Source organism: Neolamprologus multifasciatus, chromosome 2 (genome assembly GCF_963576455.1).
Source record: "Neolamprologus multifasciatus chromosome 2, fNeoMul1.2, whole genome shotgun sequence".
Taxonomy (NCBI): domain Eukaryota; kingdom Metazoa; phylum Chordata; class Actinopteri; order Cichliformes; family Cichlidae; genus Neolamprologus; species Neolamprologus multifasciatus.
Window position 1 is genome coordinate 3,947,892 of NC_140440.1, and position 16,055 is coordinate 3,963,946.

Here is a 16,055-nt window from a genome sequence, read left to right on the forward strand (position 1 = left end):
GAACAAACACAACTATATATATATATATATATATATATATATATATATATATATATATATATATATATATATATAACACCCAGCACGCCCCTCCGGGCGGTTTATCCTTCAAGCTCGGGTCCTCTACCAGAGGCCTGGGAGCTTGAGGGTCCTGCGCAGTATCTTAGCTGTTCCCAGGACTGCGCTCTTCTGGACAGAGATCTCCGATGTTATTCACGGGATCTGCTGGAGCCTTCACCCTCCACATCCTCTCGAGTTCTTCTCTGAGCCCTTGGTATTTCTCCAGCTTCTCGTGTTCCTTCTTCCTGATATTGCTGTCATTTGGAACCGCTACATCGATCACTACGGCCATCTTCTTCTGTTTGTCTACCACCACTATGTCCGGTTGGTTAGCCACCACCATTTTGTCCGTCTGTATCTGGAAGTCCCACAGGATCTTAGCTCGGTCATTCTCCACCACCCTTGGGGGCATTTCCCATTTTGACCTCAGGACTTCCAGGTTATACTCGGCACAGATGTTCCTGTACACTATGCCGGCCACTTGGTTATGGCGTTCCATGTATGCCTTGCCTGCTAGCATCTTGCACCCTGCTGTTATGTGCTGGATTGTCACTGGGGCATCTTTACACAGCCTGCACCTTGGGTCTTGCCTGGTGTGATAGACCCCAGCCTCTATGGATCTTGTACTCAGAGCTTGTTCTTGTGCTGCCATGATTAGTGCCTCTGTGCTATCTTTCAGTCCAGCTTTGTCCAGCCACTGGTAGGATTTCTGGATATCAGCCACCTCCTCTATCTGCCGGTGGTACATACCGTGCAGGGGCCTGTCCTTCCATGATGGTTCCTCGTCTCCCTCCTCTTTCTTGGGTTTCTGCTGCCTGAGGTATTCACTGAGCACGCTGTCAGTTGGGGCCATCTTCGTGATGTATTCTTGGATGTTCGATATGGATGTTGGATATATATATATATATATATATATATATATATATATATATATATATATATATATATCCAAATTTCACTCTGACATCTGAGCACCATTGAATTTCCACAGCAGTGATTAATTCCTGGTTTAAACCCCCAAACAAAGTTTGGATGTGATGCATGGTTTCAATACTGTTAGCTGTCCAGTTATTTAACCCCGAACCAAATGGTGGACACCAGAGGTGAAGGGAGCCACCAGGCTGAAGAAGGAGTCCTATCGGGCTTGGTTAACCTGTGGGACTCCGGAGGCAGCCGACAGGTATCGACAGGCCAAGCGGAATGCGGCTCGGGCAGTGGCTGAAGCAAAAACTCGGGTGTGGGAGGAGTTCGGAGAGGCCATGGAAAAAGACTTTCGGACTGCCTCGAAGAGGTTCTGGCAAACCGTCAGGCGTCTCAGGAGGGGAAAGCGGTGCTCTACCTGCACTGTGTATAGTGCTGGCGGAGCGCTGCTGACGTCGACTGAGAAAATTGTCAGGCGGTGGAAGGAATACTTCGAGGACCTCCTTAATCCCACTGACACGTCTTCCGAGGAGGAAGCAGAGTCTGGGGATGAGGGGAATGACCCGCCAATTTCCGGGGGCGAGGTCACTGAGGCAGTTAAACAACTCCTTGGTGGCAGAGCCCCTGGTGTTGATGAGGTCCGCCCCGAGTTCCTGAAGGCTCTGGACGTTGTAGGGCTGTCCTGGTTGATACGCCTCTGCAATGTTGCGTGGAGATCAGGGGCAGTACCCGTGGATTGGCAGACCGGGGTGGTGGTCCCCATCTTTAAGAAGGGGGACCGGAGGGTGTGTTCCAACTACAGGGGGATCACACTCCTCAGCCTCCCCGGGAAAGTCTATGCCAGGGTGCTGGAAAGGAGAGTTCGTCCGCTAGTCGAACCTCTGATGCAGGAGGAACAATGCGGTTTTCGTCCTGGTCGCGGAACACTGGACCAGCTCTTCATCCTCTCGAGGATACTTGAGGGTGCATGGGAGTTTGCCCAACCAGTCTACATGTGTTTTGTGGACTTGGAGAAGGCATTCGACCGTGTCCCTCGGGGTGTCCTGTGGGAGGTGTTGCGGGAGAATGGGGTGTCTGGCCCATTGCTACAGGCCATTCGATCCCTATACAACCGTTGCAAGAGCTTGGTTCGCATTGCCGGCAATAAGTCGGACTCGTTCCCGGTGGGTGATGGGCTCCGCCAGGGCTGCCCTTTGTCACCGGTTCTGTTCATAATTTTTATGGACAGGATTTCTAGGCGCAGCCAAGTGGCGGAGGGCTTTCACTTTGGTGGCCTCAGGATCTCATCTCTGATCTTTGCGGATGATGTGGTTCTGTTGGCTTCATCGGGTGAGGGCCTCCAGCTCGCACTGGAGCGGTTCGCAGCCGAGTGTGAAGCAGCGGGAATGAGGATCAGCACCTCCAAATCTGAGGCCATGGTTTTCAGCCGGAAAAGGGTGGAGTGCCCACTCTGGGTCGGGGATGAGGTCCTGCCCCAAGTGGAGGAGTTCAAGTATCTCGGGGTCTTGTTCGCGAGTGATGGGAGAAGGGAGCCGGAGATCGACAGACGGATTGGGGCTGCAGCTGCAGTAATGCAGACGCTGCACCGGTCCGTCGTGGTGAAGAGGGAGCTGAGTGTAAAAGCGAAGCTCTCAATTTACCGGTCGATCTACGTCCCTACCCTCACCTATGGCCACGAGCTGTGGGTAGTGACTGAAAGGATGAGATCGCGGATACAAGCGGCGGAAATGAGCTTCCTCCGAAGGGTGGCTGGCATCTCCCTTAGAGATAGGGTGAGAAGTTCGGCCATCCGGGAGGGGCTCAGAGTAGAGCCGCTGCTGCTCCACATCGAAAGGAGCCAGCTGAGGTGGTTTGGGCATCTGACAAGGCTGCCTCCTGGGTGAGGTGTTCCAGGCATGTCCCACCGGGAGGAGGCCCCGGGGCAGACCCAGGACACGCTGGAGAGATTATATCTCTCGGCTGGCCTGGGAACGCCTTGGTGTTCCCCCGGATGAGCTGGAGGAGGTGGCTGGGGAGAGGGAGGTCTGGGCCTCTTTGCTTAGGCTGCTGCCCCCGCGACCCGGCCCCGGATAAAGCGGATGAAGATGGATGGATGGATGGATAGCTGTCCAGTGGATTGAAGATCCATGACCACTGAGATCTGTGATACACTCAGATCCTAGCTCATCATTGGCTAGTTTGCTAGACAGTCACTCAGATTGCAGACCTGATGTTCCGATGGAGATTCACCAAACAGTTATACAGAGTTACTATGGTGGGGTTTATGGTCACTGTCTTATGGGTACCACCGCATCATGGAGTTAAGCGAAATGATAAGGGCAGTAGGACAGAGATTAAGAGCAAAATACAACACAAAATGAAAGAAAGGTAGCAAAAGCAATGGGAAGAAGACAGGAAACAGCAAAATGAGAAGCACAGGAAGGAACAGGAGAGAGTAGACGATTATATCCTGACTCAGATTTGGGCACACTGGTTTGAATAGCATGTTGTTTTTAATAGGAAAACATCGTACAGTAAGTGTGACTGCAATAGAGAAGAAGAAATAATAGAGCATGTTTCAGTGCACTGTCAGAAATATGATGCTGAAAGAAGACAACTGATCGAAAAGCTTGCTGATATGAAAGTGAAACTGGACTTGGTTGCTTTATTTCGTAAGAACTCGAGAAGTGAAAGTTATCAGGCCTTATTTAATTTTTAAGGCAGACTGATTTGTTTGCGAGGATTTAAATTTTGTATTTATTTATTTATTTTATTTCTGTCCACACTCCACAGCAGCTGGTGGCGGTAATGCACCATTTTGCTGTTTGGCAACCGCCAATAAACAATATAAAGAAGAAGACTCGCTGTTTTGTCACGTGACTATGGTCAGCGCGATCGTAAATACGGAAGTGCTGCAAGGTATAAGCCGTCGATGCTCTGTTTAAAGGCACTGTGGAACTGTGGCACAAACGTGAGGATGGACAAACGTGTGGCGGTAACGGTGCTCGTAGCTGCCGCTTTAGCTCAGGTGAGCTGCGGTTCCTTCGGGTGGAAGAAGGTCAGGAACGTACAGGTGAGCCAAATCCCGCCGGGTACCAAAGTCTCTGTGCGCGTTTTATTTATCCACACCGAAGCTCCCACTGTGTTGTTTTAGGGGACCTCACGTACTAAATGTGGACGGTTCATCCGTGAAACCTGCCGAAGTCGTCGTAGAGCCTTAAAACTGCACGTGCGTGTGGGGGCTCGGCGAGGTCCAGGGTTGAGACTGCCGAGCTGTAACAGCTCTTCTAAACTAAACCCGGAAACAAAAACTGAGCTGAAGAGAGTGGATCCACAATGGAAACATTAGAGATAAAAAATAAAATAAAATAAAAAAAAACGAAAAGGAAAAAAAACTACAGTATCCAAGAAACAAACACGAAAGTCGTGAATCTAATGAGGCTTTGATTGCTGTGTGTTTGGACTGCGTCACTCAGCTTTCACGTCTGAACAAGTTGATTTTCCTGGAGTACGGAAATGCGGGAACGCTCTGATCGTGATGGGAAATATCTGAGGTTTAAACATTGTTTTATGCATTTTGCAGGTTTTGGGTTTCGACTGGAAGAACTGCGGACCGCCTGATGCTCCAGCTGTGCTGAAGACCCTCACCATGTCTCCAGACCCAATCTCCATCCCAGGTGATCTGACAGCCTCCGCTTCTGGGTCCACGGCCGTTGAACTCAGCGCTCCTCTGTCTGTGAGTACGCTTATCTATGGATGGCAGTGACATGAGGATGCTTTCAGTCGAGTTTCACAAAGAATTTTTCATTTATGACTAACATCAAAAGGAGCAGATTTTAAAGGAAGCAGTAGGGTACTTTGTTAGTTTTAGCACTATGTAGCACTTCCCTTTCAGCGTAGCCACAGTGAACAAAGGGCTTAAATGTCTCCCGGTTTGAAATGGTTTTTGTTTCATTTTTTCATTAGAACGAGCTGCATTCAGCATACTTCACATACTCACAAGTTCCAAACACACACAGGCAAATTAACCAGATCAACCAGTTGAGCTGAGATGGAGCCTTTGTCAGCTGTCATCAGGCAAGAGGTGGGCTACACCCTGGGCAGGTGGTCAAACACAAACGAGTATCTCAAGGTTAAAATGTGCACTGTGAGTCTCCTACTCATCAGAAAACTGTGCATAATATTGCTTATAACTCTTTGTATTTTGTAGGCAAAATAGAGGATATTTTGTTGATGCTTGACTGAGGTGAATAACTTGATGGATTTTAATTCATGAGTGGGTTGAATAACTTAGAGGTGATGGAAACGAACAAAATTCTTTCTCTTTATTCCTTTAGTTAAGTATTGAAATGTTAGGAAAAACCTGACTAGCTTATAGCAGTGTCATCCTCCACAGGGTTAACTTAAGTAACAGGCACAAGGTTACTCAATGGTGGTTTAACTGTCTGGTATAATGTTCTTATTATTTGGCAAAGCAAAAAGTCGTCTTGTCTGGATCTGCCACTGATCCTCATGAGCTTCATGTGAGCTAAAAAGCAGCTTTCAGGTTTAGATTTTCCAAACTGTCTGTCAGAATCCTACAAAGTCCCAATGAAGTGTGCCTATCCCTAAATCGAGTACAGTTATTGAGTATTTTTTGAACAGTTATTGAGTTTAGTTAGACCTCGGCCCTGAGGAAACAGCTCCTCGTTTTGTTTCATTGCCCACGTGTACTTTCACTTTAACAGTTAAAGTTCCCCAAAAGCGGAACAATAAAAAAAGTTTATGTGGAGTGAAAGGGTCTTGGTTTAAGTCACTTGTGAGTAGGGATGGGTACCGGTATGGCACCGGTTCTGACATAAACGGTAGTAGCCAGACCGAAAAGCAGCGCACATTTCGGTGCTTTATTTCGGTGCTTTATTTCGGTGTTTTTTTTTTTTCCTGAGATGTCATACACTTTGGATTCCAGTCAATCATTGTACCTTTGCAAGCGTAGTAGGCAGGCCCAGGTACGTACGTTCTTTTAGAGCAGAGCTACAGATTAAAAACGCCCAAGGTGAAGCGGTCAAAAGTCTGGCTGTACTTGATAGCAAAAGATGCAAACTCAGCAGCCTGCAACAAGTGCTTTAAGGTGATACTGTGATACTGTGCAAAGGAGGTAACACCTCGAATCTGATGAAACACCTGGTGACGCATAGCGTTTTTTTTAAAAGCCGAGAAATGTACCGTATTTGATAGCTTGCTGCGAGACCTCACATTGAGCACATCTACTGTGGGTGGGTTGCCTGTTATTGGATCCGGAGTTAGCAACATCCCCCAAAAACCCGAAGAGGAGAGTCCTGGCCCGTAGCCCTGCCAGTGTAGCAGAAATGATGACAGATGATGATGCAGCAGCAGCCGTTCTTCTCTGGGTGAGTAGCTTAATGCTGCCCGTGTGTAATTTACGTTGAGTAGGCTAACCACGTTATTACATTAATGCATGTAAGGTGAACTAGCAAACACCGTCGTAGCTACATGCGGCTGTCTTCTTGTTTGATGGCAGATACTCCCTTCACCCTGGCCAAAAAGGCTAAAATGACCAAAGAAAAAGTGGAAAACAGCTAAACATGAGAGGTTTTTGGACAAAGTTGGTGTTTTTTTTTTTGTTTTTTTTTTTTTTTTCCCATTGATTAAGCTGCTTCCAGCCAATAGTGATACCATAATTCCCCTATAGCTGCAGAAAAGGCTAACATTGTTATCTTTTTACAAAAAAACAGTTAAACATGAGAGGTTTTTGGACAAAGTTTGTGTTCTTCATTCTTTGAGCACCGTAGAGCACTGGCACCGTTTCAAAAGTACCGGTTTGGTACTGGTATCGGATAAAACCTAAACGATACCCATCCCTACTTGTGAGAGAGAGAGAGAGAGAGAGAGAGAGAGAGAGAGAAATAGATAGATGGATATAATTTATTTTGAACATGCAAAAATAACTGAAATAACAAGAGAAAAAAGAAAAACCTTTAAGCAAACTTAAAAAACATCAAGTTTTCATGTATATATCTATATCTACAGAATGTGTGTGCAACTTGTGTTGTAGACTTGAAGCAGTTGATTAGTCTTTAATCTTGGAAAATGAAATTGAACTAAGAATGTTGTTTGGGTTACATGGTACACTGAAAACAGAAGCTTGTCTGTGAAGCATGGTCACATGCTCCAAATAAAGAACTGGAAATGGTCCAGAAGAGAGATGAATGAGCTAACGTCATCAGAATGAGGATATTAGAAAGGTATTATTACTTTATATATTTCAACTTTACTTAGAAGCACGCATGAAAACCACTTCCTGTTTCCAATCTGTGTTTGATACAGAGGAATAAAAATACTGTCCGGTTTGCCAAGATATATAAAGCATTTAGAAGAAACACCTGATGGCACAGAGCAGTCAGGTTTTATTGGATTTTATTCAGTTTTCTTTTCTTTCATTCCTCAATCGGTTTATTTGTACACATATTAACCAAATAAATAACTAAATAGACAACCAGTTGCCTCCTGTGAGGCCTACACACGGACACCCCCCGGATCAGGGCTGTCATTTATTTTTACAGGTTTAAGATTTTTAAATTTAAATCATTCTGCAAACTAGACACAGCCATATTCTAATGTTTAACAGCAATATTGAAAAACTGCAGTGTATGATTGATACACAGTGACACATTACATTCTTCAGGATCACAGTAATATAATGAGCTACTGGACTAAAGTCAGTAATCACATCACACAGTTACAATTATGTGGTTACTTGTGTGACCAAAGTTCTTTACCTGCACTGCGAACCAAGAGAGAGAGACAACACCACCAACCACATTGCTTTCTTCATGCATGCGTCGCTACGATCAGCTGATTTCAGTTTGTGTGCAGGGAGGACGACGATGGTGGACATTTATTTTTATCACATGAAAGGACAAGAGCGTGACGGTAAAATTCAAACTGTGTGAAGGATAAAAGCATCTGGATTATACCGCTGACGCAGACACACCGTTCTAACACAAAGACAACCCACAGCTACACCTGATCTTCAGCAGGCAACAGTGATCCTGTTACAGTGTGAGCAGTCTGTTTCTAAAGTAGAATTGCCATGACGATCGCTTTGAAGCCTGCTGTTTTTCATCTTTGCTCCGTGTTCATATTTGAAAACTAAGATGGTGTGTGTCCTTATTAGGATGGGAATTTGTGTTGTGTGGGGCCTCAGCTTTTTATTGTTTTTTGGTGATTATGTCACAGTTTATTACAGAGCAGCTAGAAGGTAATGTAATGAGTAGTGTAACATCATGTAGTAGTGATGGTGATGCTGTGTTGTGAGAGGCACTTGCGTCTGAAACGGGAAAAGAAACTTTATCACTCAGCAGAACTTGTTCTTTGTCACATGTGCAGTGATAAGCGTGAACTGTAAAACTCTGATTATGATCCTCTTCAAGGTCTCTTCCAATGTCTTGTAGAGTTCTTGGATTTATTGCAGTGAGTAATTAACCTGAGGCGATTGTGGTGATGAGGAGTTCTATTCTACCTTCACCAAATCAAAGGTCACTGCATCATGTTTGGCTGCTTTTAGTTTTTATGTTTGCTTCAACCTGCTGATGTTTTTCTTTATTTTATCTTATTTTTATGATACATTTTGTAAAATTAAAAATAATTCTGACATGTTTATGTGGCTGTTGTTGCGTCTTGTTCACGCTGATGAAGGAACCTGCTATGTGGAGAGCTGAGGAAACTGGAGTTTCAAAACTCTGCACATACTGAGGCAATAAACTGAAGCTTCCTGCAGATTTAAATTAAAAACCAAATACCCAACACTTGCACGTTAGCTATGATAAAGGCATATGGGAGTATGTTGGGTATCACCGTTTCCTCTCAACAGGGTTAAGTTTGCAGCACGGCGCTGGTGACGCTGCAGCATTTTTAACACGTGCTGCTGTTTCTGTCTCCTCTCAATCTTTAGCTAAATGTAACTCTGGAGAAGGAGGTGGCAGGTTTCTGGGTGAAGGTGCCCTGTCTGGATGAGGTGGGCAGTTGTCACTATCAGGACGCCTGCGATATTCTGAGCCAGCTGATCCCGCCCGGCCAGGACTGTCCCGAACCGCTGCACACCTACGGCCTACCCTGCCACTGCCCCTTCAAAGCTGTAAGTCTTTGATTTCAAATCAGATCACTTCTCAGTACCTGGGATTGAAAGGTGTAGAAAACCATTTAGGGATGAAACATGAGCCCTGAGCTCTGTGACCTTTAAACATGATGAAACAGCATGACTCTCCCTCTCTGTTCTCAGGGCTCATACACGTTGCCACAGTCAATCTTCTACCTGCCCAACATCGATCTGCCCTACTGGCTGACTAACGGGGACTACCGGGTTCAGGGGGTCCTCGGCAGTCAGGGCAAAGAGCTGGGCTGCCTCAAAGTCACGCTCTCCATCCACTCAGACTGAGCCGTCAGCTGGAGCCTCATGGTTTTAAAACTGGGAAATGAAAAAAAGTTTTCACCAATGAGGGAGGGGAGATGTGGGATAATAATCAGAAGAAAAGACAACAAAAACAGGTTTTATGGGATGAAACGCACAGAACATGAGTTCCTGCAGCAATGCACGAAACCAGGCGCAGTGATGCACTGAAACATTCTCTTTAGTGAAATTACAGGTTTTCTCCACGTTAAGATGCATCCAAGCTGCTCTTCTATCACTCTGTATGAACACAAACTGCGTCACTGTATCTGCTGGACCCCTTATCATGCTTTTTAACCACTGAGAACGCTTTTACAGGAGCTGAAATTTTATTAAAACTACTTTTAATTGCTGGAAAAGCTACTGAAGTTCCTGTTGTTCATCAACTTTTTATAGTTTTCATCTCCTGCAGTAACAGAAAAACTAATTAGCAAAAAGCGAAGCCTTTATGTCAAAATATGATGTTATTATTATCACAGGTGTGAAATGATCTGCTCACATGAAGGAAAATAGATTTAAACATGGATGACAGAGATGCATAAATATGCTGAAATAAATCACATGAATGCTCTTAATGAAATAATAGAAACCAATCTCTTTTTTTAGTTTTGCTTTAAGCTCCACTTGAGTCTAAATCTCAACCTTCAGTTATCCAAACAGTTCCGCACTTCAGTCAGTCCCCAAAGGTCTGACTGGTTTCATGTTTCCTGAGGAACTAAACCTGTCAGCATTAACATAAAGAATAACCACTGGAGCTCTTGCTCCTGTAATAATAAAGACTGTAAGATGGAGGGGATGGCTGTCTGTTTATGATTTCTTCATAATTCAGCTGTCAGCGGTCCTCATGACAAAACTTGGAACAAAATGATGTTGCAGCTCACTGAATTTTAGTGCTACTGTCTAAAAACCTGCTAACATTTGTCTAATTTATTTCTTATTTTTAAACATTCTGTGCTTTTTTTTTTTTTTTTTTGGGGGGGGGGGGGGGATAATGTCACATGTCTAATTTTAACTGGGAGCCAGTTTTGACTGGTCAGTTATTGTGAATGACATTATTATTATTATTAGTATTATTAGTATTATTATTGTTGTTATCACTATAATGTTTTTTTTAAAAACTCTTTGTTGTTGCTAAGTGCCTGATTCATTCTTTCTTTGATTCATGTAAATCAGAGTTTAGATTTTTCTTGTGTGATGATCACAGAAAAATGTTGCTGTTATACATTTGACTGATTCAACACAGTTTTGAATAAACTTTATCACATAAGTTATTCGTGCTTTTCTGGTGCAGTAAAATCAGTTACCTCAGAAAAAAAGGTTCACAATAGGGCTGTTCGATATAACGATATATATATATATATCGGATGACAATATAAAATCGACTATCGTTTCATTTTACGCTATCGTTTGTTTCGTGGTGTTGCAAAAATAAACTGTTTACGGCAATATTTTTTCATCGTTTTGATGGTCACTGTAGTGGCTATATTAATTTCTTAAAGTTCTCCCTTTCTCTTATATTTAATATAACCAGACTATGGACGGACAAGCACCTGTTTTTATGCGTTGTTGTTAGCAACAACGACGGTAACACCATCAGTGTCCACTTGTTTATTTTCCACATAAACCTTTCACAATAAAGCTCAAGATCCTGTTGAGACTTTTCAAAATAAACTGACTCACGTGAAAGAGTATGCAGAGTATTTACCGATGAGAAGCAAAAAAGAGCCGTCAGGTGCTAAAAAATAAACCTTAGACTCAAACGTTAGAACAGGCTTTTCTACGGAAGCGTAGAGCTGCCACCCAGGCAAAAGAAAAATACAAGTGTATCACGTTATAACGTGAAAAGTTTATTGTTCTAACAAGATACTTTTCCTGTTTGTACAATATACTATCATGTTTGTACAATATACTTTTCACGTTTGAACAACATAATATCATGTTATTACAATATACATAATGATCACGTTCGTACAATATATTTATATTGTACGAACGTGATAATTATATTGTACGAACGTGATAATTATATTGTACGAACGTGATAATTATATTGTACGAACGTGATAATTATATTGTACGAACGTGATAATTATGTATATTGTAATAACGTGATATTATGTTGTTCAAACATGAAAGGTATATTGTACAAACATGATAGTATATTGTACAAACAGGAAAAGTATCTTGTTAGAACAATAAACTTTTCACGTTATAACGTGATATACTTGTATTTTTCTTTTGCCTGGGTGGCAGCTCTACGCTACGGAAGCGTAGAGCTGCCACCCAGGCAAAAGAAAAATACAAGTATATCACGTTATAACGTGAAACGTTTATTGTTCTAACAAGATGCTTTTCACGTTTGTACAATATACCTTTCACGTTTGAACAACATAATATCACGTTCGTACAATATAATTATCACGTTCGTACAATATAATTATCACGTTCGTACAATATAATTATCACGTTCGTACAATATAAATATTATATTGTACGAACGTGATCATATATTGTACAAACGTTATAAAAAATACCATTACAATAACATTTTTATTGTAAGAACGTAAAACGTGTTGCGTTCGGAAACCCAAATCCATGGTAGGTGTGGAGAGCTCACGCTCTTCAGAACTGGCACTTAACTTTGAATGCCCTGCTTTCAACATGGACACAAACACTGATAGCCCACTTCTGAGATTTCTTCGGAATCGTGGTGTACCTGAGGACTGTCTCTTACGAATGCTACAAGAACGCGTAAGTGCTCTCGTGAGGGGGAAATTTGTAAAACTCGCTTTTTACGAAGTTACAGCGTCTAAAAATATGACATATTGCTAAGTTAGCAACCACAGCGGTTTTCGCTTCTCTCGCTTTGACTGCGTAAGGACGTAAAGGTAAACTGCATTGGTGTGGATCTATATGGAATGGAGAATGTAAAACAAATTAACCCGCTGTATAAAACTGGGTCGTTGTATGACCACGTTACTACTTAACCCATATGCAGATTCCAGGTTTCTTAAATATATCGCTATATTATGTGATGCACTATGTTTCCTTGTTTATCTAAAAACAAATGAATTAAACTGTGTTTATATTGATATTTGGCTTCAATTTAAAAAACCAGTGAGTTCAACCCTTTGTGCTCTGTGCAACTGAAAGATACGTGAATACTAATTTACTTTTTCAAAAGTGGGCGTTGTATATACTGTAATATTTCTATTAATAACATGTTAGATAATCTCATTAATGTTGCTGGCATAGAGAGATGAAAAGAATAAATGCTAAATATTGATGGCTGCCACTAAAATAATAACAGACAATTATCAAAACACATGTGAAATGTACATACATTTTTTTAGTGAGGTACCTCATGTGGTGTGGCAGCAGGTATACCTTGTACTTCTGTATAGTAATAAATATCTCTGTTATTACAGATTGATGCCACAGTGATTGATTTCATGGATGACAAGACCCTGTCTGGTTACATCCCAACATATGGTGATCGGATAGCTGCCAGGCGGTTCTGCTTGGAAAACAGTGGTGCAAGTACTAAGGAATCAAGAAAAAACTCATTGCTTGAAAAATTGAAGGAAAAGATGGGAATCAATGAAAATGAGAAGAAACCTGATCATGAGGAGGCATTTGTTTCTAAGAGAAAAAGAACATATGCAAAAAACAACAAATGGGCTGAGAAAAAGACTCGAAAAATTGAGTTAGGGTGGATCCATGAAGGTAAGCAAGTGAGAAAGCGCAGAGGAGGAGGAACAAGGACCTTTGATGTGCCCAAAGACTCCAAAAAAGCTGACATATTACAGTATGCTAAAGATCTTTTCTTTCCAAGTGGAAAAAGCAAATTTGGAAGATGGGAGGTGTTCAGTCATAACATATTAGACTATCAGGAAGAGGCCGTATTTGATGAAAATGTCACAGTTGGAGAACTCTACTCAGCACTTAAAATGGGAATGTTGAGATTTTACTTGTGCACAAGAAGATTTTCCAATGATGAAGATGATGAAGAAGTTTATGATAAAGGGAAAACACATGTAAACAATGTTACACAACTGACTGACTCACATCAAGGAGATGAAGAAGCTTCTCACACTGTTGTGATCTCATCATCAGAATCTAGGAATGCTGATGAAGATGTATTATTCGACACATCTGAGGTAATGATTGGACCCTACCTTGGAGAGCCTCTGCCTTGTCAACTTGATGACACTGTAATAGATGAACCATTCCTGCAGTTTGAGGAAGATGATCTGGTCATCACATCCATTACACTTCCTCCAACAAACACAGCAGTCAGTAGTCCAGATACATCTATAAGCAATGAAGCAATAAGCTCTGCAGGATCATATGATGTTGTCTGTGTTACCATCAAACTTCACAGGGTTACTATTCTGGAGGAGATGATCAGCCAGTTCAAAGATCCAGCACTCCTCATACACCCTCTAAAATACACCTACATTGATGAAAAAGGAGCTGATGCAGATGGTGTATCAAGAGATGTGTATGCTGCATTTTGGTCAGAGTTTGTGGACAACACAGCTGAAGGAGAGGAGTTCAGAGTGCCATCACTGTCTCCTAAATGGCAGGAAGAAGAGTGGAAATCCATGGGTAGAATTTTACTGAAGGGATTTCAAGACCATGGATATTTCCCTTGTCGCCTTGCTCCTGTTTTCACAGTGGCACTCATCTTCGGTGAGAATCAAGTATCAGATGATCTGCTGTTTGAAAGTCTTCTCTTTTACCTAAGTCAATCAGATAGAGATCTGATAACAAGGGCACTAAAAGAAGATCTTTCAGATGAAGACAAGGATGAAGTGCTGGATCTCATGGATCGCCTGGATGTATCAGTGCTTCCAACCAAAGAGAAATTAAAAGGCCTTCTTCTGAAAGTCGCACACAAACAATTAATCCAAAAACCAGCATATGCCGCAGAGAAAATGTCCTTAGTTGCAAGCCACTTCCTAAAAGAAGCTTTTCAAAGCCCACAAGATGTCCTACAAATGTATGAAGATAAAAAGCCAACAACGAGAAAGCTTTTGAAGTTGCTTACTGCCTCTCCCACCACTCAAGCAGAAAAGCAAAGCTTCAGATTTCTGCACCAGTACATCAGAGGACTTGACAATACAGGGCTCAGAAGGATGTTCAGGTTTCTTACTGGGTCAGATGTCATCTGTGTTGACAAGGTTGAGGTACTGTTCACGCCTGTGGATGGACTGGCACGACGACCTGTGGCACACACATGCGGCCCTCTTCTGGAACTACCATGGACATACACGTCCTACCCAGAACTACGAAATGAACTGGACAATGTTTTGGCTGCTAAAAGCTCTTATGAGTTCAGCATAGCTTGATTAAAGTCCATCATGTTTAAACCAAGAATGAAAGGTTTGCACTAACAATGACTGGCTATGAAGCTCTAAAGTTTGTTAAACCCACAAACAGGGAACACATCATTGTATAAAAAAAGAAAGAGCTTAAATTTCAGGGATATTTGAATTTATTTTCAAAAAATTGTGGATAACATCAATTTGTTTCCACCATGAAAAATGTAAATTTCAGTTTAAAATTTCATACTTAAAAGTTTTACTAGTTTAAATGTTAAATAATTATGTTTAATAAGTTCATATGGTTAGCAGCAAGAGGTGAACTATGCTTATTATTAGTTCTATCTATCATGTGTCAAGGTCCTTTTCCACAGGTCTGTGGTACAGTTTTGTAGGATACAACATGTCTGCTAGAGGGGATGTTTTGTTTAGTAATAATTCAAAAGACTTAATATTAATTATTTTCAAGTATATATTTTTTTTACCTTTCCACCAGTCATTTGTTTAGAACATATTTAAAGGGAATAACTTTGGAAGGCAATGTGTTTGATGCAATAGTTGACTGGAATAAAAGACAGAAAATTGGCACATAAGTTAAGTTTTGTAGTGTTTATCAAGAGTCCGTGTTTTCTTATCCTTGAACACAAATAAAAGGGAGGCTAACATCTAACAGTGTTTGTTAATTATTAAATAATGCAGAATTTTTACATTTACCAGTTTACAAGAAACTGTTCGTGGATGAATAGCAGTTGCACAGTGTGTTCAGTAAAATTGAAAACAATATTTCATGAATGAGAATGTATAGGATCAGCAGTTTAAAAAATGTTTTTTCGACAGTCTTAAAACAGAAATCAGATATAATAGAAATTCAGTTAAAAAATAATTGGAAATGCCAAAAGGTTGAGATTATTCAATGCAAGTCTTTCTACTGATTTATTTTTAAAACATTTTGCATATTCAAGCATTTACTTCAATGTTCTCATTTCAATTAATAAACAGGTGTCAGATGTTTTCTTTAGATGGGAAGCAAACGCCTGTTTTTTGCATAAATGCCTCAGTCAAAATATTTAAAAAAAGAAAAGCAATACAAATACAAGGACCTGCTTTAATTTTGATTCTTCACTGGAGTACGCAGATTTGGTTAAATAAATTTAGACATGCTTGCTTGCTACTATCTTCAACCGAAAATCCAAACAAAATAATAATGATTGTCTTTTCTATTGTTTATTGCACAAATAAAACATTGTACCAAAAAATATGTGCATAAAAATTCCCAAAGCCCAATTATATTTAGGTTTATAAGTCCTTCAGTATATAGG

General features: G+C 41.5%; 2 protein-coding genes across 2 annotated transcripts; both read left to right on the plus strand.

Moving 5' to 3' along the window:
* The first annotated feature begins 3,825 nt into the window (after positions 1-3,825).
* gm2a (ganglioside GM2 activator) lies at positions 3,826-10,680 on the plus strand. The gene is made up of 4 exons (XM_085182801.1): positions 3,826-4,033; positions 4,544-4,696; positions 8,915-9,097; positions 9,242-10,680. Exons 1-4 carry the CDS (start codon positions 3,893-3,895, stop codon positions 9,395-9,397), a joined length of 633 nt encoding a protein of 210 aa, XP_085038927.1. The 5' UTR covers positions 3,826-3,892; the 3' UTR covers positions 9,398-10,680.
* Positions 10,681-11,891: 1,211 nt separating this feature from the next.
* Positions 11,892-15,402, plus strand: LOC146523856 (uncharacterized). Its single transcript, XM_085182813.1, has 2 exons — positions 11,892-12,160; positions 12,838-15,402. The coding sequence occupies exons 1-2, from the start codon at positions 12,005-12,007 to the stop codon at positions 14,761-14,763; spliced, it is 2,082 nt and encodes a 693-aa protein (XP_085038939.1). The 5' UTR covers positions 11,892-12,004; the 3' UTR covers positions 14,764-15,402.
* The last annotated feature ends 653 nt before the right edge of the window (positions 15,403-16,055 follow it).

Coding starts and splice junctions, on each gene's coding strand:
- gm2a (XM_085182801.1), top strand. CDS start 3,893: ATGCTCTGTTTAAAGGCACTGTGGAACTGTGGCACAAACGTGAGGATG. Junction 4,034..4,543: donor AGAAGGTCAGGAACGTACAG/GTGAGCCAAATC, acceptor TGCATTTTGCAG/GTTTTGGGTTTCGACTGGAA. Junction 4,697..8,914: donor AACTCAGCGCTCCTCTGTCT/GTGAGTACGCTT, acceptor CTCAATCTTTAG/CTAAATGTAACTCTGGAGAA.
- LOC146523856 (XM_085182813.1), top strand. CDS start 12,005: ATGGTAGGTGTGGAGAGCTCACGCTCTTCAGAACTGGCACTTAACTTT. Junction 12,161..12,837: donor TACGAATGCTACAAGAACGC/GTAAGTGCTCTC, acceptor CTGTTATTACAG/ATTGATGCCACAGTGATTGA.